Source organism: Talpa europaea, assembly GCF_964194135.1.
Source record: "Talpa europaea genome assembly, chromosome: 16".
In the NCBI taxonomy this organism is placed as follows: Eukaryota; Metazoa; Chordata; class Mammalia; order Eulipotyphla; family Talpidae; genus Talpa; species Talpa europaea.
Genome location: NC_140084.1, coordinates 20,444,820 through 20,464,048, shown reverse-complemented (window position 1 = coordinate 20,464,048; position 19,229 = coordinate 20,444,820). Strand labels below are relative to the sequence as shown.

At 53.3% G+C, this 19,229-nt stretch overlaps 1 protein-coding gene across 1 annotated transcript in view; it reads right to left on the bottom strand.

The window, feature by feature from the left end:
* CRISPLD2 (cysteine rich secretory protein LCCL domain containing 2) overlaps positions 1-16,160 on the bottom strand; it is a gene marked incomplete at both ends in the record, with an annotated part of 41,890 nt that extends 25,730 nt beyond the window's left edge. The window contains 6 exons of the mRNA XM_084257078.1: positions 312-452; positions 5,828-5,928; positions 8,464-8,579; positions 9,839-9,971; positions 12,276-12,394; positions 15,921-16,160. Of these exons, the coding sequence (XP_084113204.1) occupies positions 312-452; positions 5,828-5,928; positions 8,464-8,579; positions 9,839-9,971; positions 12,276-12,394; positions 15,921-16,160 (850 nt within the window). The remainder of the gene's footprint in view (positions 1-311; positions 453-5,827; positions 5,929-8,463; positions 8,580-9,838; positions 9,972-12,275; positions 12,395-15,920) is intronic.
* Between the last annotated feature and the right edge of the window lie 3,069 nt (positions 16,161-19,229).

The following is a 19,229-nucleotide window of genomic DNA, read 5'->3' as shown; positions in this document are numbered from 1 at the left end:
AATCCAAGTCTAGGTCCCTTTGAAAGGACAAGGGAAGGTCTGACCTTAAAATCCCTGCCCAGGGGAAGTGCCATCCAGTGCCACTCCTCTGGTGCTTGCTCTTGACATGAGCAAGCATCTTAAAAATATCACTTTTTAAAACGTCTTAAGTTTGTGCTTTTACAGGCCACGCCCCACCCTGCTCCCCACTGTTTGTCCATTTGGAGACCTCTCAACCCACAGGCTCCCCTCCCCCCCCACCCCGGAGGAGAGTGCCACCTCGCTGAGGGGGTGGGCAGGGCAGCCGCGGGCAGGGGACGGAGCCCACTCACTCATGTAGTTCACGGCCGGGGTTTTCTTGGGCTGCGAGGGTCTGCTCACCCTCGGCTGCACCCAGACGAGTTTCTCCTCGGGGCCAGGTGCCACCTCCACCTCGTTCATCTCATCTGCTTCAGGTTTTGGGTCATAAGTCTCTAAATAGTGGAGAGGAAGGGGGAAAGAACACACTGGGATTCCACAAAAATGCACTTTGCAGAGAAAAGAGGCAATTTGGAAACGAAACTTGTTTGAGGTTTTGTTCCACAAAGAACCGTTTCAGCAGCAAAGAGAAAGAATGGGGCCAGCCAGGTGGAATTCTACTGGCTGAGCGGCGAGGGGCAGGCCAGCCATGCGCCCTGGTGCCTTTGGACCCAAGAGCAGCTGGGCTGACCAGAGGTCAGAGGGTCCAGCGCTCACACCTGGATTGTCATAATGATCTCTTGTCCGCCTCCTCCCGCAGACACACCACCATTCGCCCACGGAAGCAGCTCCTAGAAGCTGCCTCATCTTCTGGCCTGAAACTGCAGCAGTCCCCTGAGGTCCACCCCGAGGCCCACCCCTAAGCCCCGCCCTAGACTTTTACTGGGGCAGGGTCTCTCTCATTTACCTGCCCACCCTGGTGCCTGAAGACCCGTGTAGAAGCTCCTGGGCCCCTGCACCTCAGCATCAGCACTTTTGCTCTCTCCTGCACCATATCCCTCACCAGTCCCTTTCTCCTGACTTCTCTGGGGTTTTGCTGCCCCATCGTGTGGAACCAGTGCCAAGACCCAAGTTCTACTTTTAAAAAATAATTCATCCTCCCCCATCCAAATGTGACTGTCTAACCCTGACTGTGAACCCCACATTTGAAAACATTTTCATTAACTGAACAAATTGTATTTCTTAAGCATCAGCTTATTTATCTTCCAGTTTCATCGTGAGAGAGAACTATTAACCACTCATCAGAATCAGTCAGCAGGGGGCCTCCCCTGGTGGCACAGTGGTTGAACACTGGGCTGCGAAGCTGCCCGCAGCCTCTGCAGCACTGGTTCCATCCCTGGCTGCCGGCGAGGGTCCCACATGGCGCGACAGACACTCCTGCTGCGCCCACTGCTCCCCTCAGCAGTGTACTTCGTCAGTCTGCCTACTCTGTTCCCCGCTCTGGCTCTGGTGAATTCGCTCACCCTCCCACGCTTCTGACTATACCCAGTGCTTGCATAAATAAATAAATAAATCTTTTAAAAAAAAATCAGTCAGCAGGACACCAGGGTACCAGACTTAGATTCCAGCCAAAGCAAAGCAAAGCGTTGCTACTTTTATTTGCTTGAGTGACCTTATCAAAGGTGGATGGGTGGGCATCTTGGCTGGGGTTGGGGGGTGTCCCTGCCACCTTGTGGATGTGTGCACTGATGCCAAGAATCCCTGCTTTCTGGGGTTCTCCAGAGAGAAAAATCATAGCTGTGTTTGGGAAGGATTTCAAGGAGGAGGGATGAAGCCCCTCCCAAGCCTCTGTGTCATTGGATTATAATTCCAGCCCCATCAAGTTCCATCAGTCCCCTACCCTACTGCCACATATCCTGGAGGGAAGTAACCTCTCCTCTCTAAAGGGCAGACCAGGTGCTTGGTGTCTACACCAAACTAACACCCAAAGGCAGACAAAGGAGGGATTCTCTGGTGGCTCCGAGTCCAGGATTCAAGGCTGCTATTTCCCTGGCTGACTCGCTAGCACCCCTCAGCTACCAGGGAAGCCTGTCCCGAGAGGACCAGGATGGACTTGGCCTGGGAGGCAAATGGTGGCCTGCATCCATTCTCATCAGAGCTGAGGCCATGTTGTACAGCAGCTGTCAGCTATCATTCCACTGCCACCTGCTTCTGCCACCAGCTGTCCATGCCCTGGGGGCAGAAGCCAGCCTGCCCATGCCCCCACAGGGCAGCCTGCTCCTCCAGCACAACAAAACGTGCTGAATGAAGGACAGGCAAAGCCCCTCCCCCCCCTCCAGTCTATCCTTGAATTCTCCAGAAATGAAAAAAAAGCTGCCAGGGAAGTTTAAGAACATTCAAGAGGGAACTGCTGAAAGCACCACTTGTAAGGCCAGAGCTAGAAGGGAAATCTTGAGGAAGTCGCCGGTTTGCGAGGCTGTGGGCAGTGTCGGCCAGCCTCAGTCAGCCCCTCCTCAATGCCGCCTTTCAGGGTCATCCTTCGCTGAAAGCCGAGCCGTCTCTGGAATAAGCAGGGTTTCTTCCACTGGCCTTTAGGGTTTTTATGCCTCATAATCGTGGCTTTATTTTGCTGAACATAGTCTGGTGAGACAGTCTGAAGCACTGGAAGGCTCACTATTTAAGAAAATGGGCAGCAGGCCTCGCCCTCAGACACACACACCAAAGCGATGCTTGCTCCGGGTCAGCCAGATTGGGGCACATCCTAATGAAAACCTTGAGTTGGCAGGCATGCCTGGGGAAATTCCATTACTGAGGTCACTGCCAGGGGGCTCTGAATGCTGTCCAGCCCTGGACCAGGGGTCTCAGCAGCCCGGCTCCATCATCCTGCAGATTCCCACTTGGCTCTGCAAGTGTGCACTGAGCTCACAGCTAATGTTTGCCGACTGAGGACCAAATGATGACCACGGCTGGGCCTGCTCGCACACTATCCTCTCGTTGGCCCAAGAGGTGCGGCGGTCCAATTCACAGGCCAGGAAGCTGAGGCTCAGAGAGTCTAAGCCACCTGTCTAAGCTGACACGGCCAAGAGTCAAACCGCCATTCCCCGAAGCCCACGCCCTTTATGGCCACCCATGGCAAGGCTGCAGGGACGGAGACTTCTTCCATCCAGCCTTTTCCATGTTCCATAGCTATTATAGGTCAAGGCCTTGCCAGGCACCCTCAATCAATGCTTATTAAGTAGCTTATGCAGATAAGCTGCTTTGCAGGAGACTTTCTGCATGGTTAGCTAAGAAAATCGGGATGCCTGCCAGGTGAAATTGGGTATTTTCCACCAAAAATAAAGACACAAGTAAAGGACGTCTTGCTGGGTGGGGGCACTAACATCTAAGGTGTCTGAAAGTACTGATTTATTTGGAAATGACCCTCTGTGGATTCTAGGGGTCTGTTGATTCAGATGATACACAGAACACACCAGCCATGTGTCCCCAGAGGCTCACAGTGAATAGACAGGTGTGAAAACAGATGATCAGGACACAGGGGAGGCTGCATGCAGTGAGGCCATGAAGGCAAGTACACTGCCTGTCTGTGAAATCAGGGAAGGCTTCCTGGAGATGGTGAGCCTCCACAGCTATTTATCCAAGGAGGAGAAGGCATCTGCTAGGTTCCTGATTCCAATGAGGTCCTCAGATTGGCAGAGGGCTAACAGTCCCCACTAGGTAAGGAAGGACCCCCCACCCAAGATGATGAGGACAGCATTCCTTCCTGCTGTCCCCATTTCTCCAAGGAGCTAAGGAGCTATATTTAAAAAAAAAAAAAAAAAACTGCTAGTTACTACGTTAGCAACACACCCTTCTTATTGCAGGTGACTAGCAAATCTTCTATGGAGGGACTATGCCTATCACCATCACAGATGGGGAAACTGAGGCATGCGTGGCAGTAATGGCAAAGATGGCACATGGCCTGTTCTTAACCAGGAAAGCTCTGGCCCCTACAGGAAAGGTCCTCCGTCCTACCCCAGATGCCAATGCACTTTGAAAGCAGCATCAGGCGGGGTAGGTTTGCACCCGGGAAGAGGCAAGGGGCCCCAAGGAGCATCTGCCCTTTAGTCCCCATACCAACACTCAGGATCTGATGGGGACCCACAGCAGCCACAGGAACTTCCTGGACAGGTGCTCAGAGAAGGGCCCTGACACACTGGAGCGTAACCTCAACCTGCATTCCCTTCTGTCCTCCTGCCACCCCGGGGGACACAGAGGTCCCATTTCAGACGGAAAACTGAGGCTCTGAGAGACGATGGAACATGCCCAGGGTCCCACTGCTGGGATGTGGCCAGGATGATGTCTTATAGCAGGTGTGCCAGGTGCTAGCACACATGTTTGTCCCATGAATCCAGCAGCCAGAGCCAGGTAACCTGGAGATTTCACTACAGACTGGTGTGTGGAGCCCAGGCTCGAAGACAATGAAGAGGAGTTGCCTAAGAGTGAGAGCTGGCTGAGCAGGAGGATCCCATGTCACACAGGCTTAGGCATCCCTGCTGTGTGGCAGACAGCCAGCATCTGCACACCTGTCGGGTTTCTGTCTCCCACCCTTAGAACCTGGCTGCCACATGCCACCTGGCCTTTGCACATGTTGTTCCACCTGCCAGAGACATCTTTCCCTTCACTGGATTCCATGTTCTCCTCCAGGGCTACCTGCTAGGGAGGCTTTCCTTGACCAGCCAGATGACAGTGCATACTCCTGTTGTACACCCTGTGGTGTCAGCTACTTCCCCAAGGAAGATGTGTCACTCCATTTGGCAATGACACTGCTGGACCTCAGGTTGATGAGAGCAGGCCCTTGACTGACTATGGTCCCAATAATGTCACTGTTGGTCTGGCACACGATACATTCACACCAAATGCAAGCCTGCTCTCCTTTGGGCCTGAGCTGCATTGTGAAAGATGTGCTATCATACCCATTTCACTGATGGGTAGCATGTTCAAGGACAAGCAGCCTGAAGTCACGCAGAGGCAAGACTGGAAGCTCAGTCACCCACATGTGAATCACAGCCCAAGGCCCAGCACAAAGCAGTTTGCCAGATGTCAGTTCCCAGATTCTCCTGTATCCTCTTTTCCCCAAAAGGGCAGAAGCCCTGGTGAATAACAGGCCAGAGCAACAGACCCCTCTAGACCACCTGCTTCTTCCCCTGACAGAGCTGTTGGGCTGAACCCATATCCCCTCTGGCTGGGGAGGTTAGGCACCAGGGGCTGCTCTCTCCTGTGTCCCAAGCCCCATGAAAGGCCCCTCGGGGCTGTCACAAGGGCCAGGGTGGAGTAATGTGAAAAACACATATTAGCCACAAAAGCAGAGCTAGCCCCATTGGCCCAGCTCTGCCCCTGCTGGGGTGGAGCGTCAGGCATGAAGAACACACACTATTTACAGTATCATGAGAGGGGAAACACGTTGAATGGGGCAACAGATGGTGGAGCGAGCAGGAACAGATGCCTTTAGAAGTTGTGAGAGGAAGGGAAACGTGAGTGTCTCCGAGATTTCTGACCATTTATGACAAATAGGCAGAGGATGAGCAAGATCCAAACATCTGTGGTCAATTTCTTGTGCGCTATCTTACACCAAACCGCAGGCACTAACCAGGTATGTCTGCATCCAGCATCCAGCTCGGAGTCTGGCCATGGGGGTATCCACAGCAACAGCCTGGGCTGGTGTGTCCCCACGGAGTGGGCTCCCCCCACTTCCCAGTGCAAGGTAGAGGGAAGGAGAGAATGGGAGGTTGTGGGGGAAGAGGGGGGGGCACTTTGGACAGGACTGCTCAACTTTCCCACTTTACAGAAGGCTGTTTAGGATCCCTAGACTGGAGGAAACCCCATTCCACATGGTCCTGAAGCCTCTTCCTACCTCGGTAGCACAAGTTGTTCTTGCAGCTGCCTCCATAGCTGGGCGGGCACTCAGAGCAGGGCCGGCCGGTTTTGTAGGGGGCTTCTCCAATCCAGTTCCCCCTGAAAACAGACCAGAAACACTGTCAAGGGAGGCCAACACCTGGGCCCAGGGATTGCTCCTCGGTCCCCTTCAGGGTCCACTCAAGTCCCCAAACACAATGAGGGAAGAAGGAAGGTGTGCTGTGAAGAGGGGGACAGGAGCTGTCCTGGGCCCTGTGCACAGCCTGAGAATTCCAGAAGAACCCCAGTTGGGAGCTATGCTGTGTCCTTCTCCTTTTTTATGCTGGTCATCATCTCCAGGATGACCCCCACAGTGGAACATGGTCAGGGAGCCCAGAGAACTGGGAGGCGTGTCCTGTCACCAGATGGGGTTCAATGGATTTCTTCAGACTATTCTGGTTGCCAGATGAATCTGCCCCTCTCTCCCCTACCTGCCAAAGCATCATCACATCTAGGGTTCCATGTTTTCTCCAAGACAAGGCGCACTGCTGATGCTCTGATAGCAACATGGCACTGCCCCACTCAGGTGAGCCCTCACGGGTGCCAGCTGGGTGCCAGGCCCCTGCACCAACATCCTGTGGACAGACAGTCTCCTCACTCAGCCAACACAGGCCATCAAGGTACCAGACCTCACCTCACCCCACCCAAGGGCTGAGCCCAGACAGCCAGAGCCACCCTCTCAGCTACTGCCTGCATGTCCCTGCTCAGGACAGCACCCTGCACTGCAGGGCTCAAACTCTTGAAGAAAGAGGCTGTGGACCACATGGGATGCCAGGGAGCAAGGGTGCCAGGCACAGACACACCTCTCAGTACAGCGAGGTGCCTGCTGGACACAAGAGCGCACGTCTGTCTGGTATGTTCATGTGAGGGTGAAGCCAGACAGACTGACCAGTTGGTAGAGGGGGGTAGGGAAACCTACCTGGCACTGGGAATATTCCCCATTTTGACCCCGGTGAGCAAATTTGCTTTGTAAAGACTCAAGGTGTGCCCCCACCCTCATTCATATGTGTGACGTTATTTGGGGGTGGGGTCTCTAGAGCCTGGTTAAGGTTAAGATCACAGGGGTGGGACCCTCATGTGATGAGATCTGTCCTTCTGGAAAGAGACAACAGAGACCTTAAACCATCTCTGAGTGCCCACACCAAGGAAATGCCGTGCGAGTTATGTGAGAAGGCAGCCATCCACAAGCGGGCGGGAGAGCCCTCAGCAGAAACCCGCCTGTGGGGCCTTGACTGGGGCTTCTTGCCTCCAGGACTGTGAAGAAATGCATTTCTGTTGTTTGAGGCGCCCTAGCTGAGGTCTCCTGTGGTGCAGCCTGAGCTGACTAATGCATGCTCGTGTGTCTGAACATCTGTCAAACTATGTGTCAAACTGCTTCACTGTACACAGTTTATTCCTTTTTCGAGAAAAAGAGAGGAGGCTAAAGAAGGGAAGAATTGTATTTCAAATAGGACCTTTTAGTGTATTTTTTTAAAGCGCCAAGTCAATGATTCCCCACTCCCACCCGCCACTCTGCCAGGAACTCCACCACCTAGACCTGTGTTCTGCTAGTCCGTGGAGCTTGTGTCCCTCCCAAGTGATGACATAACACCCCTGCCCTTCTCCCTCAGGGCTGCTGAACCCCAGCCACCACAGGCAGACCTGGCGGCTAGCAATGAGCTATTTTCCTCCCAACTTAGCGATTCCCCCTTCATTCTGCCTTCTTACGGCCACGCCTGACCCAAGCCAAATAAATGAGGTCATTTCTGTTTCATTCAGTCACTGAGCAAATATGCCTTGAGGGTCCACAGTGTGCAGGGCGCAGAGCTAGGATGGCGGCCAGCCCAGCAGCCAGTCGGCAGACCGCAGCCTGTGAGCCCGTGAACTATTCTCTGCAAATCAGCACATATTTATGTGGTGAGCAATGGGGGAGTGTGAGTAAAGGAATCAGTGACACACAATGACATTGGAGGCCGGTGTGAGGAAAGGTGGCTCTGACAGGATAACCTGATGTGGTCCCTTCTGGGAAGATATGCAAAACAAGGTCTAACCAACACGGATACCTGCTTTCTATCTGCTGCCTAATTTCAGAGAAAATAAAATATCACCATGGAAGTATCCACTGGTTACCCAGCCAACAGCTACTCCTGCTTCTGACTTACTCAATAGTCCCAAAGGATGACTGTGAAGCCAGTGGAGAATATTTCATTGGTTGAAGCCAACTGGGGCAATTTCGTTGGTCAAAGCCAACTGGGGCAATCCTGTCACCCTTTGTCCATGAGTGGACTAGTCTAGTCAATGACTAAAGAAATAAGGAGAGAATGGGCTCAGGAGAAAGCCCGTTTCTACCATTTCCCTTCCTTCTGCCTGGGAGGATGTGATGCCTGGTTCTGTGCAGCCATCTTGGAACAACGAGGAGAAGGTGGTTCAGCAAGAAAACAGAGCAGCTGAGTCCTTATTGACACTGCTGAGCTATTAGTAACCTGGACACACCAACCTCTGATATCTTATTATGTGAAATCATGAAGAGACTTCACAGCTGAAGCCTGTTTTAGCTGGGCCCTTGAAGGCAGAAAAATATACCTGCACCCACCCAACAATGCCAACTTTTCTTACTTTGGAGAGTAATTGCAGACGAGGTAGACAGCGTTCTCCCAAATATCTCCCCAGACATTCATCCTCCGGCAGGTGTTGACAGCACAGCCGACCTTGGTGGTGGTGGCCCAAACTATCTGAAAAGGCAATGTCCATGTGTCAGAGCATGGGGGCCAGGCACACCGGGGCAGCAGCATCTGGCATGGGTCTACGGGGGCATGTGCTGAAGGACCAGACTTTTCCCCAGCCCATTGGAGAGCCATGCTTTTGGGGTTTTTTTTTGTTTGTTTTTTTAAAAGATTTATTTTTATTTATTTATGCATAGAAGAACTGGGGTGTAGGCCAGAGGTGCAGGGAGTGAGGGATTTACCAGAGACAGAGTGGGAAGCAGAAGAGGCAGATTGACTGAAATACACTGCTGAGGGGAGCAGCGGGCGAGACTGGAGAGTTCTTCGGGGCCATGTGGGTCACCTCCCTGGCCAGGGATTGAACTCCTGCTGCAATGATTGCCAATAGCTTGATAGTGCTGAGACTTTAACCCCTGCACCACTGGGGTGGCCCGAGAGCCATATATTTGTTACAATACCAAAACAGGGTCTCCCTGGTGGTGCAGTGGGTTGAGTGCTGCGTTGTGAAGCTGTCCGCAGCCTCTGCGCAGGTTTGATTCCCGGCCCACCAGGGAGATTCCCACATGGTGCGGCAGACCTCTCCTGTCTCACCCGCTGCTCCCCTCAGCTGTGTCTTTGGTCCGTCTGCCTGTTCTGCTCCCTGCTCTGTCTCTGGTGAATTCTCTCACCCTCCTGCACCTCTGACTGTACCCCAGTTCTTGTATAAATAAATAAATCTTAAAAAAAAAAATCAGGGCCTCCCTGGTGGCACAAAGGGTTAAGCACCACACTATGAAGCAATCTGCAGCCTCTGCAGCACGAGTTCGATCCCTGGCCCGCCAGGGAGCAACCCACATGGCACAGCAGACCTCTCCTGACTCGCCCACTGCTCCCCTCAGCAGTGTCTTTCAGTCAGTCTGCCTGTTCTGTTCCCCACTCTGTCTCTAGTGAATCCTCTCACCCCTCCTATACCTCTGCCCTGTACCCCATTTCTTGTATAAATAAATAAAATCTTTTGAAAAATCAAACCAAACCCCCCAAAATGAAGAAAACAAACTGAACAATGAAAGGAAATGCCCCAGCACTATAAAACTGCCATGGAGGTTTCTGGTTTTCTGTTTCCATACATGGCAAAATGCACACAAGCAGATACCTGTGGAGTAGCACTGGATTAAAGGAAAAGCTGAAGGCAAGGACAGAACAGAGGTTCTGGGAAGGGCAATAATCCTGCAGGGCTGGCCAGGGTTTGGGGGCTCAGGGAGGAGTGGCGGCCATTCCTCCAGGATTACCTGTGTGTAGTGGGTGCACATGGCCCCAGAGCACCTCTCTGGACACCAGGGGTTGCACTCATGGGGATAGGGGTAGGTGTAGTCCTTCACCTCGTCGTACCAAGACTGCACGTGGAATCCAGGGGAGCGGTACCTGCAGGGTATATCAGCTGGTCACGCCCTGGCCACTACACACCCAACCATGGAGATAACAGCGCTGCCACCTACAGGGGGGGAGGCTGGAGGAGGAACTCCTTCAGGGCCAGGTGCCCCGTCCCACCCAGCACCTGTTCAAGGGGCTCTAGGTGCAATAGGCGAGGAGCTCAACCGGGTGCCCCCGGGGCTCCAGAAGTGTCCTCAGGTGGCCTACAAACCTGGGTGTGCAGGAAACTTACCTGGTCCTTAATGAGTCCTTTATTATGTTAACAATTGTGTGTTTATTTTATACGCAGCAAGGAAACCTTGTGTTTCAGATATTGCTAAGACAAAACCTGTTAGAAGCGTGAGTCCATTGAAAGTGAGTATAGAGAACCATCTTGAGGCAATCACTGAGCCTACTGCTCCAGGGAGGATCTGAACATTTGCAAATAGCTGCCTATGGAGGATGGGGCATGTGGGTACCCCCAAAACCGAGCCTAGCACCTCAAGTTTCTGTATCATCACAACAGACTGCCAGGGACCCCCAGACTTAGCTAGAAGGCAGAAAATTCAGTCAAGGAGCTGAAAATTCAATCAAGGCACAGAAATGTGCACATGTGCACAGTTTTGCAGGGGGGTGGGCAAACCCTTTGAGACCGCCTGTTAGGCTTTTATCACCCTAGCCCCTCCTGAGCTCTCAACAGCAAGGAGAGTCTCTTTGGGACACTGTCCCATCTGCCAGGTGGGACTGGCTACTGGAAAGAAAATAAACTGGATGCAAAGCCACGGTCAGTCTCTGTCACCAGCAAGTGCGAATAAAGCAGATTCAATACCGAGGAAAGACACAGGGGCAGGCCAGGCACCAGCCCTGTGGTCGGCGGGCACTTAGAGGGCTTGTAACAATTACTGGCAGAGCCCACAGCACATGGTGGCGGTCACTGAGGTGGCAGCCTCTCCCCTGGACCAGCTGGGCGACAGACCTTGCTAATGAGGGGCTCCTGGGGAAGCAAGTGGGCGATACTCGTGCAGCAGGGGAATCTCTGTGCTTTGTGGGCACTGGTGTGAAGCACCCCTCTCCAGCTCCTCCGAGTCCTCCTAATGGGATCCTCCTAATGAGCCAATGGGAATTGAAAAAATATGCCACAAGACCGGATGGCTAGAATTTGGTCTGTTGATGTGCTGGCCAGTCAGCAGCCTCACAAACGTCAGCCCCGTAGACTGGCCTAGAAAATCATTTTATAATGTATGAGAAGAAAAAAAAATGACTAAAAGCTGCCCTGGCCACAGCTATAACGACGTAAAAACACGCCGGCCTCCAGCCAAACACTACAAAGGAGCCGAAGCAGGCAGTGGGATGATGGATTTTTTTTCCCTTTAGGCATTTCCTTTTAATGCTTTGGTCAGACTGATTTTATAAAAAGCAAAATCCCCGAAGGAAAAAAAATACTGAGTTGACGCACTTCCAGGAAGTGAGGCCCGGAGCCCTGGCACAAGATCCCGGGTCTAGAGACTCCAACCTGAAGGCCCCGGGTCTCTGCCTGCGGCAAAAGTCAAGCCCAGGCCCAAAGAGCTAGGAAATCTCTGGCCTTCAGGTCGGCAAACCCCGACCTATGTTTTGAGGTGCTACTTAAAGTCCAGTCTAACTCTGGTGGGGATGAGGGCACAATGAAAGGGGTCCCCGAGGCCCTGGTACTGCTGCCAGAGTCAGACATGTTCTCCACTTTCTTCCTCTGATGAAACCCCGACTTTCAGCTGGTGTGACTTGTGACAGACCACCACCAAGGGGCGCCTATGGCGTGATGGGGCCAGTGGGCTGCCAGGACTTGAGGCCTCCCAGTTCATGAACGCGTCCCCCTCCACTATGGCCAGAGGAGGTAGGGGAGATGGAGTCACCTGCTCACAAAGTGGAACGTTACTGGGCCTCAAAGAGCACAAAGGAAAAGGATTCAGACAGGCTAGGAACAGTTTGGGGTGGGGGGCTGTGGTGGCAAGCACCCCTATTTCCCAGACTATTCAGCCAGGTCCTCCCCCACAAGTGGCAAGAAACCTCTAAAGGAGAAGGATGGGGGGCTACGCTCTATCATACCCTAGCCCAGCCATCAGAGTCTGGAGTCAGCCAATCAGGCTGGAACCGTAAATGTTCCTGGGCACCCAGCCTCAGTTTCCCTACATGTCAATGGCACAGGTGGTCTGTCTCTTAATGGGTGATGGTAGAGAGCAAAATGCAACCACAGACAGCAAGCACCAGGTCGGATGCACAGCAGCTGCTCAGCAGTGGCGGTCAGTTCATATGAAAGGGGGGGGTCCCCATGGCTCTCACCTGCCCCAGTGGACAGCCAGATTCTGCCCGAGGGACACCAGCAGACTGGTAGGCCCGTGCTCCCAGAGGCACTCTTGGGCCCAGGCCGTGGCTGACTTCTCCAGCTCTTCATCCCAACTCTGCAGGAGAAGGAAAAAGACACCAGGAGGTCAGAGATGGACAGAAGACCTGAAAATGTAGTGACATCTGCCCTTTCTGTCTCAGGGACAGGGTGGCCGCACATCTGGCCAGGCTCCTTACTCAGCAGGTTGGAAGCGGTAGGTGGGCAAGAACTTGGGGAACCTGATGCAGGGCTGTCCTCCTGCCACCCCTAACTGCAGGCACACTGGGCTAATCCTTACCACCTTCAGCCTCGGGGCCCCCCACCTGAAACAGGAGTGATGAATAAGCTCTGGAGAGGACAGTGGGTCTGGCTGCACAGCAATGAATGTACTCAATGCCATGAACTTAAAAATGATTATACTTAAAAATGGCTAAGATGATAAGCTTATATTATATATATTTTACCTTTTTTTTTTTTAAGAAACAGCAAGAAATGTCAACTTGCCAGTCCCTGCTTCCCTCCGTTTGGCCCACCCTGAACCAGAGGGACTTGGGCAGGGGTCTGGCCGAGATACTGAAGGCCACTCTGCAGCTGGCCCAGCAAGGCACGGAACTCTGGGCAAGTGCAAAGCCAGTGCTGGCTTCTCTCTGTGGAGGTCCAGTGTCCAGCAGGCCAGGGGGATCTCAGCAAGCAGCAGCCAACCCTGCTCCCAGAGCATCTGGCCACACTTCGGCTTTTGGACAGGCAGGAGCTATCCCCTTGCTCTGGATGGCCCCAACCACTAGCACACGGCCCCTTTTTAGGTGCTACTAAAAAGCTGTCCAGTAAGAGTCCTGGGACCTTCTGAGATGAGGAAGTGGGTGAGACCAACAACATGAAGCTGCCTTGTCCCCTTCCCCTGTTTTCAGCCAAGAAACAGAGAGCAACACAGGAGGGCCAGGCTTCCCCTGAGGCAGACCTCTTCACCCAACTTCCATTTCAGCTCAGTAGGCATTTTGCCAGTGAGTAAGCACAGCCTGATGTGTGAGCACCCACAGGAACAGGCCTGGGCCCAGCAACCCAGGCCTGTGGATAAAAGCACCCACCTCCGGAGGGTGATCTCCTGCTGTTGCCATCATTCAGCCCATCCCAACAGGACCAAGATCCCCATAGTAGGGATCTTGATGTAGGACTTCCTCCTTCCTGTTTTCTGGACTCATGGATCACCCCTGACACACACACGCAAATTGCCTGTGCCAAGGAGGTGACCCCTTCTCCAAGCTGGGGGCTACCTGATGCTCCCTGAAGGGGCAGTGCCCCGGGAAAGGTGGGTAATGGTCCTCTGCCAGAGGCAAGCCCTCAGTCAACACACCCCATTATGAAGGAAACTGCCTCCAGCACCCAGTATTAGCATCATTTTCTATTTAATTCCCACAAGTCCTTGAGGTATGTTTTATTTCTCCATTGTTGCAGACTATGAAAACACTGAGGCTGAGACAGGTTAAGTAACTTGCCTACAGCCACACAGCTGGAAAGTTAGAACGTGAAGGACCCAGCCTGGTCTGGCTTCCGAGGGGAGCTCTTCCTGCCCCACATACTGTCACCGAGGGCTGGTCCCGTTCCACGAAGATAATCATGACAATAGTACAGCTAGCGCTTATTTATTTAGTATATTATCTTACAGACACCTCCAAACAACCCTAAGAGAGAGGTGCTTTTATTGTCCCACAGCAGGTGAAGAAACAAAAATACAGAGAGGCTAAGCTCGCGCCTGAAGTCACAGAGCTAGCAAGCTAGCAAGCGGCAGCTACCCAAGTCTGTGGAGGCAGGTGGCTCCAGAGACTGTGCACATATAAGACCTCACAACAGGGTGCCTGCATTCTTGGGAGTTTAAAACCCGCCTTTGATGCTGAGGTGATTTCAATGGCATGAAGCCCCAGCAGGCAGGCTGAGTAGAAAGCCACACCTCGCTTGTTTAAAGATGTATGTATGTATGTATGTATGTATGTATGTATGTATTTATTTATTTATATAAGCACCGGGTACAGGCAGAAGCGTGGGAGGGTGAGAGAATTCACCAGAGCCAGAGCGGGGAGCAGAACAGGCAGAAGGACCGAAGTACACTGCTGAGGGGAGCAGCGGGCGCAGCAGGAGAGGTCTGTGCGCCATGTGGGACCCTTGCAGGTGGCCAGGGATCAAACCGGCACTGCAGAGGCTGCGGGCAGCTTTGCAACCCAGCGCTCAACTGTTGCGCCACCAGGGGAGGCCCACACACCTCACTTGTTTAGAAGCAGAAGTTGAGGTCCCAGGATGCTGAAGGGAGGAGCTGAGCCTGGGACTGCCTGTCCTGCATCACGCTCTGTCTTGGAAGCAGCCCATAGCACCCCAACAGCAGCTCCTGTAGATCTAAGCACCCAGATCCCATCCCCAATCCTGAAGCACAAGAAGCAATACAAGCAAGACAATAGGACAGGCACCGTAGGGGCCATGCAGACAGCCTGCTCCCCTGCTGTGTGTCTAAGCCCAGGGTCCTGAGGCTAGACCCTAGAGGGTCCTGAGCCAGAGAAAGGAAAGTTTTAGGAAGTGTTAGTTGATGGCAGTAAAGGCTCCTGATAGCCCTCCCAAGGGTTACTACCCAGGGCTGAGGCCACCCTGGCTAGGTGTGACAGTGCAAACTGAACATAGGTGGCTTAGAGCATGTCCTGTGGTCGGCCAGACTCCAGTTCGAATTCCAGTTCTGCCAAGACCAGCCATGTGACCTTAGCCTCAATTTCCTAATCTATAAAAATTAAAAAGCTAAAAAGTCTATTTAAAAAGTAAAAAAAAAGAAATGTCCCAGCTCTAGCTTGGAAATTTGCTTTAACAGAAGGGGAATGGCGTCAACAGAAATGGAGGAATGTGCGTGAAGACAGGGCAGATGGCCTGCACTTGGCAACTGGCTGCTCCTCAAGTAGGACTTTTCCAAAGTCACAGGGGTCCCGCCACTGTCCCTTCTCTACCTTCTCCTCTGTGACAGACACCTCCTCTTTCTTGTACTTAGCCTCCGTTCAGTGAAAGGCGTATGGCCAGGGGTTGAGAACCAGAGTTGGTACATTTCAAGGGCAATGCCATGGCCCCGGGAGGAGGGTCTGCAGCCCATGTCCACTGTCCGTGCCCACTGTCCTAGGTGCCACATGAGGTGGGGCTGCAAAGTGGAAACTGAGGCTCAAGATGGCCGTGTCTGGTTCACACTCCTCAATTGGGCTCTCTAGAACCCTGCTCCAAACCCCAACTCTGCCCTGGGGAGGGCATGGTAGAATGTGCCAAGGAGAGGGGCGGCGTCAGCAGTGGGGAAACCCCTGTGCAGATGCCTGGGTGCTATGTGGGTGGGGCATCAAGAACAAAGATGGGGAACCCATGGCTCCCCTCCGCAGGACTAGACTTTTCTCCTGGGTTTTCTGATTTTGAGTCAACATTTCTACTCACTCGGACTCATGTGGGTCTGTGGCCTGAATTATGTTCTGTTGCTGGTCCCCAAATGAGTGACAAAGTCATTTCACCTCTCCCAAAGGACTGCCAGGGACCAAGACTAGCAGCCTGTCCACACCCAGGGCCTACACCTGCCCCCAGAGCACCGAGCTCACCATGTGCTCCATATTGGAGGCCGGGGGGTACACCTGGCCCCTCAGCTTGTTGTGAAGCATGAGGATCTCCTCCCGGTCCGACCTGGGGATGGCCCTCCGCGCCCTGGCGTGAGGCTCGTCCTGTCGGTATCGGCTGAGCAGCTTCTCCAAGTGAGTGGTGTTGGGCAGGAAGAAGCCCTGGGTGGCGCAGACCAGCAGCGCCAGGCCCAGAGGGAGGACGCCGCTCAGGACACTGCTCATGGCTCCCACACAGCGAGATCTGGGGTGACTGATGGGCTCTGGGCTGGGCACTATGGAAGGAAACAGAAGCAACAGGACAAAAACGTCAGTGAAATGACCACGGTGTGTGCTTGAGGCTGAGTGGCACAGGCACAGTTCTCCCTGATGGCAGAGGTGAAAACTGCCAAGGTCCCATGGACAGGAAGTGGTGGAGCCGCCACTCAAGAAAGAGTTCCCAGGAGGGTGAGCGGCCGCACAAAGACCCCCTGGCTCCCCTCTGTAGGACTAGACTTTGCTCTGGGGTTTTCTGATTTTGAGTCAACATTTCTACTCACTTGGGAATCATGTGGGTCTGTGGCCTGAATTATGTTCTGTCTCTAGTCCCCAAATGAGTGACACAGTCATTTCACCTTCCCAAAGGACTGAGGGACCAAGGCTAGCAGCAGACTTCCTACTCCCTGGAAAGTATGACTCAGTTTACCAAAAGAGGATGTGAGGTACCTTCAGAGCTCCTTCCACCAGACTCCACCCACATGTCACACAAGAGGACAGTCACCCTGCCATGTGCTCTGCTCAGCACCAACTACCTGCCAATTTGATCTTTGGAAAAAAATGACAGCAGAAAAAGAAAAGGATCTCCCAGGGGGGTCTATGTACCCTACTCTCATCCTGGACCTTTCCAGAAAAGCCACTGAGCAGCATGTGGCGACACCTTGGCCAGCTTATTACAGGCATGGCCAGGGCAGGGCTGTGCCTTGGCTGCCAAGTCAGTGAGGACCTGACCACCACCTGGGGATGGTTACCTGTTGCTAATCAGGTCCATGCTAGTCTGAGTTAACAGGCTACATGATGTTTGGCTGATAAAACCAATGGTAGTGCAGAGGGGACAGAAGATGGGGGACTGGACTCCTAGGACTTCACAACCCCAACTTGAGTCCCAAAGAGCATCCCTGGAGCCCTGACCTTGACACCTGTGGATCCTGGGGGATGTGGGGCAGAGACTCAAGATCCCGCATGAGTTAGGACTACCCCCCACACCCTTTCGCAGAGATCGCGGTATTGACTGCACAGCAGTAAAGGTAGCTGATAGCCCTTCCTGGTCTTCTGGGATGCAGCTCCTTCCCAATAATGCATCTTGCTAGCCTTTCTTCCCTGACATGCACCTTACGAAAAGGTGCCTTAGCCTCAAAACACACCTACTAACTCAAACTCCAAGGCCCAAGTCTGACCAGGTGAACTTGCGCGTCCAGAGACCCTTCCTCAGCACCCAGGTGGGCCAGATGCTCATGCCATCCCTTCCAATCTTCATGACCATTTTACAGATAAAGAAGCTGAGGCTTAGGGTGGTGACAGATCAGGAGAGCTGAGACTCAAGCCCTGGTCTGACGACTGCAGGTCTAGAATTTTCCATCATGCTGCCTGGCCTCTCTCTCCTGTGGGCCAAGCACCTCACTCCCATTGATGGGAACACAACTCATGATCCCATCCATCATTAGGCTCAAGAAGATAAGCCAGTTGGTGTGAAGGTGCTCATTCACACCTTTTACCTCTGTTTTACTCCTGTCCATCAGTTGCCCATGTAGAAACCCCCACCCAGCAGCCACCCAGCCCCAACCCTGCTGCCAGGAATGAGGAGAGCCAGCACCAGGAGCTGGTGGAGGTACTCACGATCCTATCTGTGTGGGGGAGGGGGCAGCTGTGCCTCCATGCTGAACCTTGTGAAGCCCTCAGAGACCCAATCCTTTGGCCAAGTTCCCTCTGATTTCTTCCCCATTAGCAATAACCAGGCTGCCAGAGGGCAGCCAGAGGGGGAGGGGACACCCTGGCAGACCTCTACAGAGCTCAGAGCCCAAGAGCTCTGGGAACTTGGCAGTTCCCATTACCAACCCTAGAAACTCTCCAGGGTCCTGACCGAGCCTGCAATCCAGATAAAAATAACCTCATCCATAACCACATCCCAGGAGGGGGAGGCCTGGCTTCCCCCCAGGGGCACAGGCTGTGGCTACCCTCCCTCCTGAGGCATTCCCTTTGGGGCAGGAGAGTTTTTGAGGGATACCATGTGGAATCTCAGAGCCACGCCATATATGACCACGTCCCAGTGCAAGAGGCCAGGCAGGACAAGGCCTAGACACCGCTGCCGGGTCAAGAGATGCAGTTAAGAGGAGAAAGCCTGTGCCTTTACTTAATGCCACTGTGCCCTCCCCAGGAGGGGCTTCCTCACAGGGGAGGATTACCCACAAACGCCCCAATCTTGTACTGCAAGCTCTCTGATCCTCTGCCTCCATGCAGACACTAGGTAGAGTGGATTGTCCACCAGCCTCCCAGGTCAGGCAGTGCCTCTGTTCATGAGTAGGCACCAATGTGACACCCTCAGGGGAGTGAGACCTCCATATCATGGTGATGTTTCACCCAGACACCCCACGCCCCCCTTCCACCCACGCGCCCTTGACTCAGGTGTGACAAGCTGACCTCTGACTCTGGCCACTGATGGGTGCTCTTGGCAGAGGGCCCTCCAGCAGCTGAGGTTCCAGGCTGCTTTGCTAAGGTCCTGGAAAATCTCACACTTCAGCACTGGGGGAGAGAGGAGACAGGGGGCCATATACCCTCTGGTCTGCACTTCTGCCCCCCAATTTTTCCAGGGTTGCCAAATACAAGCCTCATTTCTGCAGAAGCCCTCCCCAGCTCTCAGTCCTTTCACCCCTGGCCTCTTGCCAAGACCTTGAGTTTTCTGTGTGGACAGCTATAGGGTATGGAGAAATGTTCTCTCAGAGATGTGGATTTCCTTTGCAGCACTTGCAAAACCAAGTTTGAGAGACCACAGATAAGACACCGGCACCAAGGACTCCTGAGAACCACAGGGAAGTGGTGGGGGGTGGGGAGCTTTCAGGTCTCAGGTGTGTGGCATGAAGAATGATAGTTAGGGAGCCATCTGCACTCCCAGACCCTCAAGGCCTTGTTGATTCTGCTTTCTAGCCCATTTTACAGAAAGTAAAACTGAGTCTAGGAGCCACGAGCCAGTATCTGTGAGGCCACACAGCTAGTTTGAGGGGGAACTAAGATTTGAAGTCAAGTTCTCTGGCTGCTCAGGGA